General features: G+C 49.7%; 1 protein-coding gene across 3 annotated transcripts in view; it reads left to right on the forward strand.

Moving 5' to 3' along the window:
- Nucleotides 1-21,848, forward strand: part of LOC123773592 (uncharacterized) — a 633,080-nt gene that overhangs the window by 384,899 nt on the left and 226,333 nt on the right. For all 3 annotated transcript variants that reach the window (XM_069312332.1, XM_069312334.1, XM_069312333.1), the window contains 3 exons: nt 1,731-1,780; nt 9,263-9,405; nt 17,326-17,382. In XM_069312332.1, the coding sequence (XP_069168433.1) occupies nt 1,731-1,780; nt 9,263-9,405; nt 17,326-17,382 (250 nt within the window). The remainder of the gene's footprint in view (nt 1-1,730; nt 1,781-9,262; nt 9,406-17,325; nt 17,383-21,848) is intronic.

The following is a 21,848-nucleotide window of genomic DNA, read 5'->3' on the forward strand; positions in this document are numbered from 1 at the left end:
GAGCTGGTGTTGTATGTGGGTGTTGTATGAGGGGGGGGGGGGTGTTGAGTGAGGAGGGACTTTTCCATGGCTGCTAAAAACATTGAAAAACTACAAGCAGATATTAACAAAGTTTTCAAACTGGGCAGCAGAAAATAAAATGATGTTTAGCAGAGATAAGTTCCAGGTACTCAGGTACGGTAAACATGAGGACCTTAAACATAATACAGGGTACAAAACACAATCAAATCTTCCATAGTCGTAAAACAGCATGTTAATGATTTGGGAATAATGATGTCTGACGACCTAACGTTTAGGGAGCATAACCAAGCAAATATCGCGTCACCCAGAAAAATGGTTGGATGGATTACGAGAACTTTTAAATCCAGGGATCCCATCACAATGGTTGTACTCTTCAAGTCACTTGTGTTGTCCCGTCTTGAGTACTGCTCAGTACTCACTTCCCCCTTCAGAGCAGGAGAGATTGCTGAAATAGAGGGAATACAGAGAACATATACGGCACGCATAGACGAGATAAAACACCTAAATTATTGGGATCGTCTCAAAGCTCTCCAAATGTACTCACTAGAAAGAAGACGAGAGAGATACCAAATAATATACACGTGGAAAATACTGGAGGGCCAGGTCCCAAATCTACACAGTAAAATAACAACGTACTGGAGTGAACGATATGGAAGAAAATGCAGAATAGAACCAGTGAAGAGCAGAGGTGCCATAGGCACAATCAGAGAACACTGTATAAACATCAGAGGTCCGCGGTTGTTCAACACTCTCCTAGCAAGCATTATAATTATTGCCGGAATAAAGGTGGATGTTTTCAAGAGACACTTAGATAAGTTCTTGCAAGAAGTGATGGGCCAACCAGGCTGTAGTGGATATGTGTGGACCCACAGCCTGGGCCAACACGGCCAAGACTGTGGGCCACTTCAAGCAACAGCCTGTTGGACCAAGTTAACACAAGTCAAGCCTGGCCTCAGGCCGGGCTTGGGGAGTAGAAGAACTCCCAGAACCCCATCAACCAGGTATGTTCCATGTATGTATACATACTCCATATATATCACATACTCCATATATATCACAAACTCCATGTATATCACATGCTCAATGTATATTACACACGCAGTGATTATATAGTGATTACATGTGGAAAACATAGGTGGCACCGTTGACAGGTTGACCGTTGACAGGTTGACCGTTGACAGGTTCTGTTAACTGTTCTTCTGTCAGTAGCTTTATTGACCTTGTGAAGGTTAGTGTTTGGAACACCAGGACTGTTGCGGGTGTTGTAACATGTGTCTCTTGTGTTGCGGGTGTTGTAACATGTGTCTCTTGTGTTGCAGGTGTTGTAACATGTGTCTCTTGTGTTGCGGGTGTTGTAACATGTGTCTCTTGTGTTGCAGGTGTTGTAACATGTGTCTCTTGTGTTGCGGGTGTTGTAACATGTCTCTCTTGTGTTGCGGGTGTTGTAACATGTGTCTCTTGTGTTGTGGGTGTTGTAACATGTGTCTCTTGTGTTGCGGGTGTTGTAACATGTGTCTCTTGTGTTGCAGGTGTTGTAACATGTGTCTCTTGTGTTGCGGGTGTTGTAACATGTGTCTCTTGTGTTGCGGGTGTTGTAACATGTGTCTCTTGTGTTGCGGGTGTTGTAACATGTGTCTCTTGTGTTGCGGGTGTTGTAACATGTGTCTCTTGTGTTGCGGGTGTTGTAACATGTGTCTCTTGTGTTGCAGGTGTTTGAACCCCCGCTCTACTCTCATCTACGAGCTCCCGCCCGTCGGAGGTAAGTCCTTCTTCCCTCATTTATGTTTTTCAACAGCAAATAATATAATGTTTAGTGAACTGTATTTCTGCAAATTCTCTCACAAATCGACTCCTTTACACATTAGGAGGGGGGGGGGTTATATTAAATTTATACTTGTACTTAATCAAAATTGATTGACTAACATTCACTCCAATATTAGACTACATATTAGTAATACAAATTGGAAGACCTTATTGTATGGTAGTGGGCCGGGTCCACCAGGTATGAACAAGGATGATCACACCGAATAATCCTGGTGGTTGAGTTGTTATTGTTGTTGTTCAAGATTCGCTACTCGGAACTAAATGTTCCAAGCAGCACGGGCTATGGTGAGCCCGGTGGTTGAGGCTGGCGTCAACACCATGTACTGGTGTACTAGGATTAATTCTGGCTTCCTCTTCAATTGTTGCTAAGCCAACCACTTGGGCTGGACGGTAGAGCGACGGTCTCCCTTCATGCAGGTCGGCGTTCAATCCCCGACCGTCCAAGTGGTTGGGGCACCATTCCTTTCCCTCCGTCCCATCCCAAATCCTTATTCTGACCCCTTCCCAGTGCTATATAGTCGTAATGGCTTGGCGCTTTCTCCTGATACTTCCCTTCCCTTCAAAAAAAAAATTGATGCTATCAAAGGGCACTTGCAATAATAGCAGTAATCCAATATATATATATATATATATATATATATATATATATATATATATATATATATATATATATATATATATATATGACAGTTATATCATAATATATATAATAATGGTAAGTTATTATATGATAAGAACCAAGGAATAATTACTTGGGTTAAGGCGCTGCCTCTCGTTCTAACCGGAAAATAATCCTATCCTCTTAACATTACTGGCCAGGAATGATTAGATAAGATTTTTGGATAGAACCTTCCTTATTATAGACGTTGGTGTTGACAACGGGGCGATACTGGTCCCGTAACACTGTCCAAGGGATCTATTGTGGGCAGCTTGAATGTGAGCTCAACTTGAGACATTGTTGCTAAAATTAACAATGGCAGCCTACTGGCCTTGGGCCAGATTCACGAAGCAGTTACGCAAGCACTTACGAAACGTGTACATCTTTTCCTCAATCTTTGACGGCTTTGGTTATATTTATTAAACAGTTTACAAGCATGAAAAACTTGCCAATCAACTGTTGTTACTGTTATAAACAGCCTCCTGGTGCTTCGGAGCTCATTAACTCTTTAATAATTGTAAACAAAGCCGCAAAGATTGAGAAACGATGTACAGGTTCGTAAGTGCTTGCGTAACTGCTTCGTGAATCTGGCCCCTTGTTTGACCTCCCTCGCACTGACGCCCTTGTTCTCCAGATGCGTCAAGAGGTGTTAGAAAGGTTCGCATTTACTCTATTTTGGTACTAATAATTAAGGTAATTCAAGTGAGATGCTATCATGATGTTCACAGTCCAAAGACTGCTGTATTCTGAATAATTCCCAACAAAATAGCTGGTGAAGTTAATAGCGACATGGCAATGATATCTCGTTTTCCATGAGAGGAAAATTCCACTGTGCTACATTTTGTGTGAATAAACACTATTTCTAGGGTTAGTTATTTACACAACAGCAGCAATATTATCTGCTTATTGTAATTAATATTAGTAAATGGTGTCAGGTTTTCCGACAACAAATTCTCGCTCAGTCATCAGATTACAGAACCAACTAGGAACGAGAACACGCTGGACCTGATATTCACGAACAATGATGAGCTAATCAGAGACATTACTGTCTCAGACACTACGTACTCGGACCACAAGCTCATTGAAGTGCAAACTAACATTAATAACGGTAGTGGGCCCAAGAGAAACGACAAGCGAGAAGGCCTATTCAATAAATTCAATTTTAATAATAAAAGGATAGACTGGGAGAAAATAAACAGGGAACTTACAAACATTCAATGGGAAAATGTTCATATATAAAGAATAAGAAGCCAACACAAGGAATACAAAAACTGACTTCTGAAGTCTATGAAGTCTGTCTGAGACATGTTCCTGTGTGGAAAGCCAGAAAGAGGTCCAATGTAGAAAGAGAACACAGACGACACTACAAAAGAAGAAAAAATTAATGGAAATGCTGAAGCAGACAAGACTTTCCATACAGAGAAGGAATAATTTAAACAGTGAGATTGAAGAAATCGAAATAGAGACGGAAGCATTCATATCAGATTGAAGAAAGGCAACTAGAACAGAAAGCAATTCAATATACACCCGAAATATTTCTTCACATATGTTAAATCAAAAGCAAAAACCACTGCCAGTATTGGACCTATTCGTATTAGTGAAGGTTCATACACTGAGGATGACAAAGAAATGAGTGAATCCTAAAAAAAGCAGTATAAGGACATGTTTAGCACCCTGATACACAATATGAAAGTGGAATATCCGGACAACTTCTTTATTAGTGATATCCAAACCCCTGAAAATATAACTGATATCAACACGAGAGTGGCAGATTTTAGAAAGAGAAATTGACCAGTTGCACTAACGTCCCACATAATAAAAGTATTTGAGAGAGTGATTAGGAGTCAGGTCACTAGTTTCATGGAGACCAATGACCTCCACAACCCAGGCCAACATGGAATTTAGAGCAGGAAGATCATGCCTCGCACAGCTACTTGACCACTACGACAAAATCACTGAGGCATTAGAAGACAAACAGATGTGGTATACACGGACGTCACAAAGGCATTCGATAAATGTGATCATGGAATGATAACACACAAAATGAGGTCAATGGGAATAACCGGTAAAGTAGGACGCTGGATACTCAGTTTTCTGTCGAACAGAACACAAAGAGTAACAGTCTTTGTGTTAGTGCTGTTCCTTATTCTCATGTCAGATATAGACTCAAATACAAGTCACAGCTTCGTGTCATCCTTTACAGATGATACAAAAATCAGCATTAAAATTACCTCTGCTGAAGACATTGAAAAACTGCAACCAGATATTAATAGTTTTCGACTGGGCAGCAGAAAATAACATGATGTTTAACAGCGATAAATTCCAGGTACTCAGGTACGGTGAAATATGAGGGCCTTAAACCATAATACAGGGTACAAAACACAATTAAATTTGCCTATATGTAGAAAAGCAACATGTTAAGGATTTGGGAATAAGGATGTCCGACGATCTAACGTTTATAACCAAACAAGTATTGCGACAGCCAGAAAAAATGATAGGATGGATTTCGAGAACTTTCAAATCCAGGGATCCCATCACAATGGTTGTACTCTTCAAGTCACTTGTGTTGTCCCGTCTTGAGTACTGCTCAGTACTCACTTCCCCCTTCAGAGCAGGAGAGATTGCTGAAATATAGGGAATACAGAGAACATATACGGCATACATAGACGTGATAAAGCACCTAAATTATTGGGATCGTCTCAAAGCTCTCCAAATGTACTCACTAGAAAGGAGACGAGATATATACCAAATAATATACACGTGGAAAATACTGGAGGGACAGGTCCCAAATCTACACAGTAAAATAACAATGTACTGGAGTGAACGATATGGAAGAAAATGGAGAATAGAACCAGTGAAGAGCAGAGGTGCCATAGGCACAATCAGAGAACACTGTATAAACATCAGAGGTCCGCGGTTGTTCAACACCCTCCCAGCGAGCATAAGGAATATTGCTGGAACAACCGTGGACATCTTCAAGAGGAAACTAGATAGTTTCCTCCAAGGAGTGCCGGACCAACCGGGCTGTGGTGGGTATGTGGGCCTGCGGGCCGCTCCAAGCAACAGCCTGATGGACCAAACTCTCACAAGTCAAGCCTGGCCTCGGGCTGGGCTTGGGGAGTAGATCATCTCCCAGAACCCCATCAACCAGGTGTCAAGCAGGAGAGTGAGGGAGGGAGGGGAGGGGGGAGGAGACGGACATAGAGAGAGTGTGAGTGTGTGAGTGTACTCACCTAATTGTGCTTGCGGGGGTTGAGCTTTGGCTCTTTGGTCCCCCTCTCAACTGTCAATCAAGTGGTGTACAGATTCCTGAGCCTATTGGGCTCTATCATATCTACACGTGAAACTGTGTATGGAGTCAGCCTCCACCACATCACTTCCTGGTTGGTGGGTGTGTGTACTCACCTAGTTGTGCTTGTGTAACACGGGTAGGGGTTTCTCTACTTCTCTTTCCTTCTGTTCCCCCTCTACCCATATTCTTACTTTTTTTTCTCTACAAGGGACTCCAAAACTTTTACCAAAGCCAACTCCACGCCACGTGGTCCTAAGACGATTGACCGACTTAGGATTCTACAACCAGTATGACGTGACCTCGGCTTCGAGCAAAACCCTAGAGTCGCCTCCGCCGCCACCACCAGACCAGTAACACAGCAATGATCGAGGTCTGGATCGATCATGCGAATTAATCAACCTTGGGGCTTGATCCCCACTATAACCGATGACCTTGAGAGTTCTTAAGTGTGGGATTAATTAGACGGGAATGATGAATTCCGATTCGATGTTAGAATCGGCGCCCAATTCAACTCTGCCTCGTGTGGACCACGTGACCAGGACAAGTATACACATAAACACATGGAAATAATAAAAATGCAAATTATTAACTAATTAATTTATTAAAAGAAAAATAAAACAAAATCTAAATATGTTCACTCCCTGTCACTTTAACACTCCTTACTTGACCTGAATGGCAATGTGACTATCCCTATAACTAACCATAGCAACTATACCTCTATGTTTTACCAGCTAAAGATGTTGGGCTGGTCTTGGGGAGAGGTAAGATGGTTGACCTCTCCCAGTTGATCTTGTGTCCACACTGATTTCTCCTCGTCTGGTCTAGCCCAGACTAGAGCATTGTATTGTTCCGCATAGTCTAAGTTTTACCAAGTTACTTAGCCAGGTTTAAGTTATAACAATTAACCTCTGTTGTACTTAATTGATCCAGACTGGTTGAATTATTTTGCTGAAATTAAATTACACAAGCATCTAACGGCAGAGCTGTTCCCGATCCCCAAAATGGTTAATTGAACTTTGAGAAATAGTAGACATGTCAACCCTGATGACCTATGACCGCCGGTCACTCCGCCTTACAACTTAGATCTGATTCGTGACGTCACTGATGGTGACTTAACGCAATAATTAGAATACTCTTGATGTTGTACCCAGTTCTATTATACAATACAATTTTAATACAAAATGAATAAAGGCTAATTTCTCTAACTTACTGAATACTATAGGATGATTCATTATACGCAACTATGAACAGAGACGCCCGCCATTTGTGACTCAGACCTGCTAATCCCCAGGAGAATGTGCGTTGAGAGGTCAGGTCCCTACCCGAAACTTCTGGAACCTTCTGGAATAATTCTTACAACAGCCTAGTTTGTTACACTTGCGGGGGTTGAGCTTTGGCTCTTTGGTCCCGCCTCTCAACCGTCAATCAACAGGTGTACAGATTCCTGAGCCTATTGGGCTCTATCATATCTACACTTGAAACTGTGTATGGAGTCAGCCTCCACCACACCACTTCCTAATGCATTCCATCTGTCAACCACTCTGACACTAAAAAAGTTCTTTCTAATAACTCTGTGGCTCATTTGGGCGCTCAGTTTCCACCTGTGTCCCCTTGTGCGTGTGCCCCTTGTGTTAAATAACCTGTCTTTATCTACCCTATCAATTCCCTTGAGAATCTTGAATGTGGTGATCATGTCCCCCTAATTCTTCTGTCTTCCAGCGAAGTGAGGTTTAATTCCCGTAGTCTATCTTCGTAGCTCATACCTCTCAGCTCGGGTACTAGTCTGGTGGCAAATCTTTGAACCTTTTCCAGTTTAGTCTTATCCTTGACTAGATATGGACTCCATGCTGGGGCTGCATACTCCAGGATTGGCCTGACATATGTGGTATACATATGTGGTATGTGTGTGTGTGTGTGTGTGCGTGTGTGTGTGTGTGTGTGTGTGTACTCACCTAGTTGTACTCACCTAGTTGTGTTTGCGGGGTTGAGCTCTGGCTCTTTGGTCCCGCCTCTCAACCGTCAATCAACAGGTGTACAGATTCCTGAGCCTATCGGGCTCTGTCATATCTACACTTGAAATACACACACACACACGTGTGTGTGCGTGTGTGTGTGTGTGTGTGTGTGTGTGTGTGTGTGTGTGTGTGTGTGTGCGCGCGTGTGTGTGTGTGTGTGCGTGCACCATTAACATGGCCCCAAAAAAGGCCCTAGATATTAAAACCAGGAATATTTTCCCCAGCAAAGACCGCCGACTGTCCAGAAAGCTTGATAATAAAAATGTTTCGCCAAGAATTTTGAGTAGAGAAGTTGTGGTGCTTCTAATTAATGAAATGTGGCCAAAACTTTAGTTCTCAAGCAGTTTTTTTGGTGGCAAACTTCATCAGTTGTGAGTTTTGTGGAGTGGTTTACGGGCGGGTTGTACCCGCACTAGCCCGTGGGTTATATCTTGTACCCGCACTAGACCCGTGGGTTATATCTTGTACCCGCACTAGGCCCCGTGGTTATATCTTGTACCGCACTAGACCCGTGGGTTATATCTGTACCTGCACTAGGCCCGTGGGTTATATCTTGTACCTGCACTAGGTACCGTGGGTTATATCTTGTACCTCGCACTAGGCCCGTGGGTTATATCTTGTTCCCGCACTAGGCCCGTGGGTTATATCTTGTACCCGCACTAGACCCGTGGGTTATATCTTGTCCCTGCACTAGGCCCGTGGGTATATCTTGTACCCGCACTAGGCCCGTGGGTTATATCTTGTTCCCCGCACTAGGCCCGTGGGTTATATCTTGTACCCGCACTAGGACCCGTGGGTTATATCTTGTACCCTGCACTAGGCCCGTGGGTTATATCTTGTACCTGCACTAGGCCCGTGGGCATATCTTGTACCCGCACCAGGGGGCCACAAGCTCCTGGCTGACCGCATAGTTGACGGCCGGCCATGTGGGCTAATCCATTATACCATCTTGATAACTTAAGGACGTCTCCTCCACGCTAAGAGTTCAAAAGATCTTGCGTTACTTTCTTGGCGGAGGTGATGTTTTCAGTCGCTTAATCTTCCTAATGTATCTAGTGTCTGGAGTAATTGGAACTGTGAGGTAGCAGGCATGTCAGTGGGGGTTTCTGGAGCATCTTAACATTTAAGTAACGTTGTTTCTAACCCGTTATTAAGAAGGGTTAAAGTTTAGAAGGTTAAGAAGCATTATAATTTTGAGGTAAATGTTGGATGGACCATTTATTACGAGTAGAAACTGTGCTGTTGTTTAGGAAAGCATTCGATAAGTTTTCGTTCGTCTCTAAATAATTTACAAAAGTAGTAAGATACCTTTAAATAACAAATAAATATCGTAAAAAAACAAAAGAAAATACACTACGGTGAAATGTTTTGTTTTCTTTAGTTTATGCTGTAAGATATCGCTTAGGGTACCCATTTTCTGTGATGTTTTGATGTGTACGTTTTCTCTTACAGACGTGAGTCGAGGGGGTAACGGGAGGAAAAAGCTCGGTATTGGCAAGTTCCTAAAGACACTCAAGAGGGACCTGAAGCGATCATCCGGAACCTCCAAAAATAACAAAAATAGACTGACACACAACTTGAATAACGTGCCAAGGGTAAGTTAGGAGCGGGTTAGACCGTGCCGCGGGATAGATATAGATAGTGCCATGGGATAGATATAGATAGATATATATATATATATATAGGCTAGTCCCTTCCTGCATTAGTTTTGATGTATGTTGTAATGTACAGTTCTCAATGAGGATCCTTGTATATATGGATAGCTTACTTTGTGTATAGTTCTCCTAGTTATAAGTATATAATATTATCCGATTGTAGCTATAATGTTGGTACCAATATTTTCATTCCTATATACCTTCACACACACTATATATATATATATATATATATATATATATATATATATATATATATATATATATATTATATAATATATATATATATATATTCCAACCCATCCTCCTGTTATATAGTACTTTTCGTAACTGTGCACCATAGTACAAGTATTGACATACTAAGCAGTTAGTAGAATATTATATTATTCACTTTATAGTTCAGCTAAACTTAAAACAGCTTAAAATTCAGCTAAACAATAAACTTAAATATTCCTAGGCCTAGTATAGCACATATATGTAGTATAATAGGCCTCATATATTATATTAGGCCTAGGAAGGTTAGCTTATGTTCCTTTGTCTTGGCAATTAATACAAATTAGTTTCCGGTTCGGACAAATTCAATAGGTCCGATTTCGACTTTCTAATTGCGTAGTATGTCAGTATATGTACTATGGTCCTCTATATGTACTATGTTCTTTATGGGGCCTGACGGCTGAGTGGACAGCGCTCGGGATTCGTAGTCCTAAGTTTCCGGGTTCGATCCCCGGTGCAGGCGGAAACAAATAGGCAGAGTTTCTTTCACCACTGATGCACCTGTTCACCTAGTAGTAAATATATACCTGTGAGTTAGACAGCTCCTATGGACTGCTTCCTGGGGGGGGGGGGTGTAACAAAAAGGAGGCCTGGTCGAAGACCGGGCCGCGGGGACGCTAAGCCCCGAAACCATCTCAAGATAACCTCAAGATAACCTCTCACAGTCACTATAAGTACTACCATAACAAGGATGGGCTGTGTAATCACCTTAACCAGGCGGTGAGTGTTGTGTACACGTCTAGTACAATATAGATGAAAGAGATGTGTTCAGTGTGACTCAGTTGACTTAGATTATACCAATTACGAGTATTACGAGTATACTTTTAGCCTGAAAAGATTCTAGGGGGAAATGTTCCTGATGTGCAAGATACTTGTTGTGGCTTGGCTTGACTCCACAAGTTGCTGTAGAGTGCAGAAACACCGAGCATTGTCATAGAGACGTGTGAGGAGCCACGAGTGAGAGTTTCTGAGCCCTTGGGGCTTTGTTCTCTCTCTGTCTCTTCCTCTGTCTCTCTATCTCTGTCTGTCTCTGTCTCTCTCTCTCTCTCTCTCTCTCTCTCTCTCTCTCTCTCTCTCTCTCTCCTCTCTCTCTCTCTCTCTCTCCTCTCTCTCTCTCTCTCTCTCTCTCTCCTCTCTCTCTCTCTCTCCCCTCTCTCTCTCTCTCTCTCTCTCTCTCTCTCTCTCTCTCTCTCTCTCTCTCTCTCTCTCTCTCTCTCTCTCTCTCTCTCTCTCTCTCTCTCTCTCTCTCTCTCTCTCTCTCTCTCTCTCTCTCTCTCCTCGCCCCCTCTCTCATGGTGGCCCCCTGTCCTCTCCTCGCGTATGGCCCCATGGTGGCCCCCAGTGTCCCCTGGTGTGTGTGGCCCCATGGTGGCCCCCAGCGTCCCTGGTGTGTGTGGCCCATGGTGGCCCCCAGTGTCCCCTGGTGTGTGGTGGTCCATGGTGGCCCCCAGTGTCCCCTGGTGTGTGGGGTCTCATGGTGGCCCCCAGTGTCCCTGGTGTGTGTGGTCATGGTGGCCCCAGTGTTCCCTGGTGTGTGTGGTCCCATGGTGGCGCCCATGTCCCCTGGGGTGTGTGTGTGGTCCCATGGTGGCCCCCAGTGGCCCCGGTGTGTGTGTGGTCTCATGGTGGCCCCCAGTGGTCCCTGGTGTGTGTGTGCCCATGGTGGCCCCCAGTGTCCCCTGGTGTGTGTGGCCCCATGGTGGCCCCCAGTGTCCCCTGGTGTGTGTGGCCCCATGGTGGCCCCAGTGTCCCCTGGTGTGTGTGGCCCCATGGTGGCCCCCAGTGTCCCCTGGTGTGTGTGGCCCCATGGTGGCCCCCAGTGTCCCCTGGTGTGTGGGGTCTCATGGTGGCCCCCAGTGTCCCCTGGGTGTGTGTGTGGTCCCATGGTGGCCCCCAGTGGCCCCTGGTGTGTGTGTGGTCTCATGGTGGCCCCCAGTGTCCCCTAGTGTGTGTGGTCCCATGGTGGCCCCCAGTGTCTCCTAGTGTGTGTGGGGTCATGGTGGCCCCCAGTGGCCCCTGGTGTGTGTGGAGTCATGGTGGCCCCCAGTGGCCCCTGGTGTGTGTGGGGTCATTGTGGGGTCATGGTGGCTCCAAGTGTCCCCTGGTGTTTGTGGTCTCATGGTGGCCCCCAGTGGCCCCTGGTGTGTGTGGTCCCATGGTGGCCCCCAGTGGCCCCTGGTGTGTGTGGTCTCATGGTGGTCCCCAGTGTCCCCTGGTGTGTGTGTGGTCCCATGGTGGCCCCCAGTGGCCCCTGGTGTGTGTGTGGGGTCTCATGGTGGCCCCCAGTGTCCCCTGGTGTGTGTGTGGTCCCATGGTGGCCCCCAGTGTCCCCTGGTGTGTGTGGTCCCATGGTGGCCCCCAGTGTCCCCTGGTGTGTGTGGTCCCATGGTGGCCCCCAGTGTCCCCTGGTGTGTGTGGTCCCATGGTGGCCCCCAGTGGCCCCTGGTGTGTGTGGTCCCATGGTGGCCCCCAGTGGCCCCTGGTGTGTGTGTGGTCCCATGGTGGCCCCCAGTGGCCCCTGGTGTGTGTGTGGTCCCATGGTGGCCCCCAGTGGCCCCTGGTGTGTGTGTGGTCCCATGGTGGCCCCCAGTGGCCCCTGGTGTGTGTGTGTGGTCCCATGGTGGCCCCCAGTGGCCCCTGGTGTGTGTGTGGTCCCATGGTGGCCCCCAGTGTCCCCTGGTGTGTGTGTGGTCCCATGGTGGCCCCCAGTGTCCCCTGGTGTGTGTGTGGTCCCATGGTGGCCCCCAGTGTCCCCTGGTGTGTGTGTGGTCCCATGGTGCCCCCAGTGTCCCCTGGTGTGTGTGGTCCATGTGGCCCCCAGTGTCCCCTGGTGTGTATGTGGTCCCATGGTGGCCCCCAGTGTCCCCTGGTGTGTATGTGGTCCCATGGTGGCCCATGGTGTGTGTGTGGTCCCATGGTGGCCCCTGGTGTGTGTGGGTCCCATGGTGGCCACCAGTGTCCTCTGGTGTGTATGTGGTCCCATGGTGGCCCCGGTGTGTGTGTGGTCCCATGGTGGCCCCCAGTGTCCCCTGGTGTGTATGTGGTCCCATGGTGGCCCCTGGTGTATGTGTGGTCCCATGGTGGCCACAGTGTCCCCTGGTGTGTGTGGTCCCATGGTGGCCCCTGGTGTGTGTGTGGTATGTGGTATCATGGTGGCCCCCAGTGTCCCCCTGGTGTGTGTGTGGTCTCATGGTGGCCCCCAGTGTCCCCTGGTGTGTGTGTGGTCCCATGGTGGCCCCCAGTGTCCCCTGGTGTGTGTGTGGTCTCATGGTGGCCCCCAGTGTCCCCTGGTGTGTGTGGTCCCATGGTGGCCCCCAGTGTCCCCTGGTGTGTGTGTGGTCCCATGGTGGCCCCCAGTGTCCCCTGGTGTGTATGTGGTCCCATGGTGGCCCCTGGTGTGTGTGTGGTCCCATGGTGGCCACCAGTGTCCCCTGGTGTGTGTGGGTCCCATGGTGGCCCCCAGTGTCCCCTGGTGTGTGTGTGGTCCCATGGTGGCCCCCAGTGTCCCCATGGTGTGTGTGTGGTCTCATGGTGGCCCCCAGTGTCCCCTGGTGTGTGTGTGGTCCCATGGTGGCCCCCAGTGTCCCCCGGTGTGTGTGTGGTCTCATGGTGGCCCCCAGTGTCCCCTGGTGTGTGTGGTCTCATGGTGGCCCCCAGTGTCCCCTGGTGTGTGTGGTCTCATGGTTGTTCCCTGCATGGTGTGTGTGGGTCCCATGGTGGCCCCCAGTGACCCCTGGTGTGTGTGGTCTCATGGTTGTCCCCTGGTGTGTGGTCTCATGGTGGCCCCCAGTGTCCCCTGGTGTGTGTGGTCTCATGGTTGTCACCCTGGTGTTGGTGGTCCCATGGTGGCCCCAGTGACCCCTGGTGTGTGTGTGGCCCCATGGTGGCCCACAGTGACCCCTGGTGTGTGTGTGGTCCCATGGTTGGCCCCCATTGGCCCCTGGTGTGTGTGGTCTCATTTTGGCCCCCCAGTGTCCCCTGGTGTGTGTGGTCCCATGGTGGCCTCCAGTGGTCCCTGGTGTGTGTGGGGTCATGGTGGCCCCCAGGTGGCCCCTGGTGGTGTGTGGTCACATGGTGGCCCCTGGTGTGTGTGGTCCCATGGTGGCCCCTGGTGTGTGTGGTCCATGGTGGTGTAAGGGTCCGCTGGAGCAGACCTCTCCTGCTCTCCACAATTTCCCCGGGTCGTCTGGAGACATTTGTCACGCCGCCAGTGTCATTATCCTTAGTCACGGTGTGTCCCCCTTGTGGTGGGAGGTCAGTCTCAGCCAGGAGTGGTAGACCTCTCCCTCCCTCTCTCTTCCTCTCTCTCTCTCTCCTCCTCTTCCATCTCCCTTCTCTTCCCCATTCCCTGTTACGGTTGGAGCAATCCGTCACGTCCGGGTATCATAAACTGTAATTTTCAAGTTACTCCCTTGTTGTGGGGGTAGTTTCAAGTGAGGCCACCAACCTGAACCAGTGCCTGGAAAAAATAAGCTCAGTAGCACTAGAAATATGTTCAAACCGCATACCCCTACGAAAAAAGAGAAAGAGATGCAGATTGGAACGGGAACGTCGTTCCCTATATAGGCGAAGAAAACGAATCGCGGAACAACTTGAGAGTCGCACCCTATCTCAAGAAGGAGGTTAGGTAGAGAAATAGAAACAATTGACTCAAGCTACAAGAATCATACAAAACCCAGGAGAGGCAAAGAGAGCAAAAGGCCATCAGTGAAATAGAGAGAAATCCGAAATATTTTTTCTCCTATGCAAAATCAAGATAAAAAAACCACATCTAGTATCGGGCCCCTGCGAAAGGGAGATGGAACTTTCACCGATGACAACAAGGAAATGAGCGAGTTACTGAGGAAGCAGTACGACTCTGTTTTCAGCGAGCCATTAAATGCACTAAAGATTGATAACCCAAATGAATTTTTCATGGATATAATACCAACATCAATCATATATCAGACGTCGCCCTATCCCCACTAGATTTTGAAGAAGCCATAAACAGTATGCCTATGCACTCTGCACCAGGCCCGGATTCTTGGAAACTCCATATTCATAAAGAACTGTAAAAAACCACTATCGCAGGCCCTTCACATTCTGTGGAGGACAAAGCCTAGATACTGGCGTTATCCCTGACATACTAAAAACAGCAGAGATAGCACCACTCCATAAAGGAGGAAATAAGGCAGAGGCAAAAAAATTACAGACCGATAGCACTAACATCGCACATCATAAAAAATTTTGAGAGAGTGCTAAGAAGTAAGATCACAAAATACATGGAATCACAGCATCTCCATAACCCCCGACAACATGGTTTCAGAACAGGGCGCTCTTGCTGTCGCAGTTGCTGGACCACTATGATATGGCATTAGATGCTATGGAAGACAAACAAAACGCTGATGTAATTTACACAGATTTTGCAAAAGCTTTTGATAAATGTGACCATGGTGTTATTGCACATAAAATGCGTTCAAAAGGAATTACCGGGAAAATAGGCAGATGGATCTACAATTTCCTGACTAACAGAACCCAATGTGTAATAGTCAACAAAATAAATCCAGCCCATCAACCGTGAAGAGCTCAATCCCCCAGGGTACTGTGCTTGGTCCAGTACTTTTTCTCATCCTCATATCGGACATAGACAAGAACACAACCTATAGCACTGTATCATCCTTTGCAGATGACACTAGGATCTTCATGAGAGTAGGCAACATAGAGGACACGGCAAACCTCCAATCAGATGTAGATCAGGTCTTTCTATGGGGCTACAGAAAATAATATGGTGTTTAACGAGGATAAGTTCCAGTTCATGCGCTACGGAAAATTGAAAATATAAAAACAGAAACCACGTACAAAACTCAGGCAAATCATAACATAGAACGAAAAGGCAATGTAAAGGACCTGGGTGTACTCATGTCGGAAGACCTTACCTTTAAAGAACACAATAAAGTAGCCGTCACAACTGCATGAAAAATGACAGGTTGGATAACAAGAATTTTTCACACTAGAGATGCTATACCGATGATGATACTTTTCAAAACGCTTGTGCTATCTAGAGTGGAGTACTGCTGCACAATGACAGCCCCTTTCAAAGCTGGAGAAATTGCTGACCTGGAGAGCGTGCAGAGATCCTTTACTGCTAGAATCCACTCAGTAAAACATCTAAATTACTTGGACCGACTAAAGAGCCTAAATCTGTACTCCCTTGAGCGCAGGCGGGAGAGATACATAATAATTTACACGTGGAAAATAATTGAGGGGCTGGTCCCAAACCTGCACACAGAAATAACATCACATGAGACCAGAAACATGGCAGGATGTGCAGAATATCCCCGTTGAAGAGCAGAGGTGCAACAGGTACTCTGAGAGAGAACTATCAACATCAGAGGCCCGAGACTGTTCAACACGCTTCCACTACACATAAGGGGCGTAACTGGCCGACCCCTCACAGTGTTCAAGAGAGAACTGGATAAGCACCTCCAAAGGATACCTGATCAACCAGGCTGTGACTCATACGTCAGGCTGCGAGCAGCCGCGTCCAACAGCCTGGTTGATCAGTCCAGCAACCAGGAGGCCTGGTCGACGACCGGGCCGCGGGGACACTAAGCCCCGGAAGCACCTCAAGGTAACCTCAAGGAGGTCTCGCTTCCTGCAGGTCGGCGTTCAATCCTCGATTGTCCAAGTGATTGGGCTCCATTCCCTCCCCCCGTTCCATCCCAAATCCTTATTCTGTCCCCTTCCCAGTGCTATTTAGCCGTGATGGCTTGGCGTTTCCGCCTGATAGTTGCTAGTGTCTCCTGGTGTTAAGGCTGGTGCTGTGTTGTGCGGGTTGATGAAGGTAGGTGTTAAGACCCGGTGGTAGGCAGCCATCAATCTCAGGAGACTATGGAGTTGCGCTCTGGTTGTCGGTCTGTAGTGGCCTTTCCAGGGCGCAAAGCCAGGGTAGGTTGATACGGGGTAGAAGCTGTTACCTATGCAGCAGGTCCCCTGGTGTGTAGCATTGATGTCAATACACCAACTTGGGGAGAGGAGAGTGTAGTGTAGCAGTGTAGCCTGGACCCTTGAACCTGCATGTGTTATAACCCTTGCACGCCCTGGTGGTGCCAGCAGAACTACGGCGAGCCTGGACTGAGTACCACGCCCTTGGTGATGCTGCCTGGTTTACTCCTCCCCTGCCTCCTCCCGCGGCTCCCACTCCACGCACTCCCACTCCAGCAGCCACTCGAACGCCGCCTTCGTGTCCGCCTCGGCCCCTGGCACTCCCGGCTCCTCTGGGCCGGTCCGGGACTCTGGACTTCAGGAGGCCATCGAGCGGGTAAGTGGAGTCCCTGAAGTAGCATGCATGCCGCCCCGTCCTCACCAGCACCTCCTCTATAGCACTCTGCTTCGCCCTTCTATACCGAGATGTTTATCAAGAAGTAACTTTAAGATGTGTCATATGGTTATATATGTATTTATGTACAATTAACACACTTGTGAATTAAATTTGCATTGTTAAATGTCACAGTAATCTTCAAGAAACTTTGTTTTTTTCTTGGCTTTGGTGAAGGTGAGGGAGGTGTGGGTGTTCCGTCGCCCTCAGGACGTGTTTTTATATTGCAGCTGAAGGAGCAGGAGATGCAGAGACGCCGCGAGGAGCAGTTTAGAGAACACGAGCAGGTTAGTGGTGCTTCTTCTCTCCCAGACTCTGTGCTTAGTTACAGGTGCTCCGTGTGTGTGGTGTGCGTGCGCGTCTCGCCAACCTGTCCTCTTAAAAAGAAACGTCGCTTTTGGGCGTTTGCCCGTATGACCGAATATGGATGTAATTTGAAAATGAAAAAAAAATGAAAATAAATTTGGGATTTTTTTTTTCAATGGCAGTAAGTTAAGGGTCCTCTGATAGGTTAGGTGGGCAGGAAATTCTCATAAAGTTTCAAAACGTTTATGAAAAACGTTAATGGAAAGTTTCCTCTTCTTAGCTTGCCGAGTCGGCCGGACGACTCAAACAGAAACGGAACAGTACGTCACTTTTGTGAGTCGATTTCATTTCAAATTACGTCCAAATTTGGCCATAGCGCCGCGCATACCAGCGAAAAGTGACATTATTTTTAAGAGGACGGGTTATAGGGTGGCGGGGTAATGGAACTATGGGTGGGTGGATATATTTTGAGTATCGGTGTATTTTCAGTAGTGTCAGTTTTTAGTGATGGTTGAGAGCAGGTAATGACCATGTGTGGTGCCTGTATAAGGTGTTCTGACACATGGTCTCAAGTGGTTAATATTGCCACCTTGATCACCATGTTGGCGTAAAGACGTTTGACCAGTGCTCAGTTGTTTCACGGAACTGTGATCAACACTGTTTTTAAGTTCAGTGTTAGGTATTAGTATTGACTTTGTTACATGCGAGTCCACGCGTCTTATGCCCTGAAGTATTACAGTCAGTACACTGAGAAAATCTACCGGGGGCTGTAATGAGGATTCGAACCTGTGCGCTGGGTATTCACAGATGCACGCTGTTAGCGACTAGTCCACGAGCCAAGAATCCTCATCACGGTCCCTGTGCATTTTCTCGTTGATACATCACGTTACTGTGATTTATTCTCGGAGTCATTACACTCGTATCGTTCAACACTGTGTTTTGCACCTCACCGCTTACGTTTGGCAGAACGTAAGCGGCCATTTGTAAGTGTTTGGCGGGTTGGCGTATCCCGCCAAACACACCACGAAACTACCACGTTGCTGCAACATTTGAACAACTTGTAACACCTTCTAACAAGTAGTAACAAGTATCAAGCAAGTTGTAAAAATTTTCTAACACGTCATAAAAACTTTATAACAAGATGTAACACTTTTGTAACAAGTTGTAGTAAGGTAAAAATAGCGGCCGTTACACTATATGTTTGCAGGGATGATTGCTTGTACTTTTTGTACAAATATTACGTATTATTGGAGGCCGTGAGTTAACAAAAAGGTCATGATTGGGCAGGATAAGTTATGTGTACAGAGCTCATTCTGATTGCATGTGTGTCCAAGAGCAGGGGTGCCATAGGCACAATCAGAGAACACTGTATAAACATCAGAGGTCCGCGGTTGTTCAACGTCCCTCCCAGCGAGCATAAGAAATATTGCCGGAACAACCGTGGACATCTTCAAGAGGAGACTAGATAGTTTCCTCCAAGGAGTGCCGGACCAACCGGGCTGTGGTGGGTATGTGGGCCTGCGGGCCGCTCCAAGCAACAGCCTGGTGGACCAAACTCTCACAAGTCAAGCCTGGCCTCGGGCCGGGCTTGGGGAGTAGAAGAACTCCCAGAACCCCATCAATCAGATATCATCCACTAGAACTCCTGGCATCCACTGGACCCCCCTGGCATCCACTGGAGCCCCTGGCATCCACTGGAGCCCCTGGCATCCACTGGAGCCCCTGGCATCTACTTGACCCCCTGGCATCTACTGGACCCCTGGCATCCACTGGATCCCTGGCATCCACTGGACCCCTGGCATCCACTGGACCCCCCTGGCATCCACTGGACCCCCCTGGCATCCACTGGACCCCCCTGGCATCCACTGGTCCCCCCTGGCATCCACTGGACCCCCCTGGCATCCACTGGACCCCCCTGGCATCCACTGGACCCCCCTGGCATCCACTGGACCCCCATGGCATCCACTGGACCCCCCTGGCATCCACTGGACCCCCCTGGCATCCACTGGACCCCTGGCATCCACTGGACCCCCTGGCATCCACTGGACCCCTGGCATCCACTGGATCCCCCTGGCATCCACTGGACCCCCCTGGCATCCACTGGACCCCCCTGGCATCCACTGGACCCCCTGGCATCCACTGGAACCCCCCTGGCATCCACTGGACCCCCCTGGCATCCACTGGACCCCCTGGCATCCACTGGACCCCCTGGCATCCACTGGACCCCCTGGCATCCACTGGACCCCCTGACATCCACTGGACCCCTGGCATCCACTGGACCCCCTGGCATCCACTGGACCCTCTGGCATCCACTGGACCCCCTGACATCCACTGGACTCCTGGCATCCACTGGACCCCCTTTTGGCATCCACTGGACCCCCCCTGGCATCCACTGGACCCCCCTGGCATCCACTGGACCCCCCTGGCATCCACAGGACCCCCCCTCGCATCCACTGGACCCCCCTGGCATCCACTAGACTCCCTGGCATCCACTGGACCCCTTGGCATCCACTGGACCCCCTGACATCCACTGGACCCCCCTGGCATCCACTGGACCCCCCTGGCATCCACTGGACCCCCTGGCATCCATTGGACCCCCATGGCATCCACTGGACCCCCTGGCATCCACAGGACCCCCCTGGCATCCACAGGACCCCCCTGGCACCCACTGGACCCCCCTGGCATCCACTGGACCCCCCTGGCATCCACTGGACCCCCTGGCATCCACTGGACCCCCCCCTGGCATCCACTGGACCCCTCTGGCATCCACTGGACCCCCCTGGCATCCACTGGACCCCCCCTGGCATCCACTGGACCCCCATGGCATCCACTGGACCCCCCTGGCATCCACAGGACCCCCCTGGCATCCACAGGACCCCCTGGCATCCACTGGACCCCCCTGGCATCCACTGGACCCCCCTGGCATCCACTGGACCCCCATGGCATCCACTGGACCCCCCTGGCATCCACTGGACCCCCCTGGCATTCACAGGACCCCCTTCGCATCCACTGGACCCCCCTGGCATCCACTAGACCCCCTGACATCCACTGGACCCCCCCTGGCATCCACTGGACCCCCTGGCATCCACTGGACCCCCCTGGCATCCACAGGACCCCCCTCGCATCCACTGGATCCCCCTGGCATCCACTAGACCCCCTGACATCCACTGGACCCCCCTGGCATCCACTGGACCCCCCTGGCATCCACTGGACCCCCTGGCATCCACTGGACCCCCTTGGCATCCACTGGACCCCCCTGGCATCCACTGGACCCCCCTGGCATCCACTGGACCCCCCTGGCATCCACTGGACCCCCATGGTATCCACTGGACCCCCCTGGCATCCACAGGACCCCCCTGGCATCCACAGGACCCCCCGTGGCATCCACTGGACCCCCCTGGCATCCACTGGACCCCCCTGGCATCCACTGGACCCCCATGGCATCCACTGGACCCCAATGGCATCCACTGGACCCCCCTGGCATCCACAGGACCCCTCTCGCATCCACTGGACCCCCCTGGCATCCACTAGACCCCCTGACATCCACTGGACCCCCCTGGCATCCACAGGACCCCCCTGGCATCCACTGGACCCCCCTGGCATCCACTGGACCCCCCTGGCATCCACTGGACCCCCCTGGCATCCACTGGACCCTCCTGGCATCCACTGGACCCCCCTGGCATTCACAGGACCCCCTTCGCATCCACTGGACCCCCCTGGCATCCACTAGACCCCCCTCGCATCCACTGGATCCCCCTGGCATCCACTAGACCCCCTGACATCCACTGGACCCCCCTGGCATCCACTGGACCCCCCTGGCATCCACTGGACCCCCTGGCATCCACTGGACCCCCTTGGCATCCACTGGACCCCCCTGGCATCCACTGGACCCCCCTGGCATCCACTGGACCCTCCTGGCATCCACTGGACCCCCCTGGCATCCACTGGACCCCCATGACATCCACTGGACCCCCATGGCATCCACTGGACCCCCCCTGGCATCCACTGGACCCCACTGGCATCCACAGGACCCCCCTCGCATCCACTGGACCCCCCTGGCATCCACTAGACCCCCTGACATCCACTGGACCCCCCTGGCATCCACAGGACGCCCCTGGCATCCACTGGACCCCCCTGGCATCCACTGGACCCCCCTGGCATCCACTGGACCCCCCTGGCATCCACTGGAACCCCTGGCATCCACTGGAACCCCTGGCATCCACTTTAACCCCTGGCATCCACTGGACCCCCCTGGCATCCACTGGACCCCCTGGCATCCACTGGAACCCCTGGCATCCACTGGAACCCCCTGGCATCCACTGGACCCCCCTGGCATCCACTGGAACCCCTGGCATCCACTGGACCCCCTGGCATCCACTGGACCCCCTGGCATCCACTCAACCCCCTGGCATCCACTGGAACCCCTGGCATCCACTGGAACCCCTGG

This window comes from Procambarus clarkii, chromosome 72, assembly GCF_040958095.1.
Source record: "Procambarus clarkii isolate CNS0578487 chromosome 72, FALCON_Pclarkii_2.0, whole genome shotgun sequence".
Lineage (NCBI taxonomy): Eukaryota > Metazoa > Arthropoda > Malacostraca > Decapoda > Cambaridae > Procambarus > Procambarus clarkii.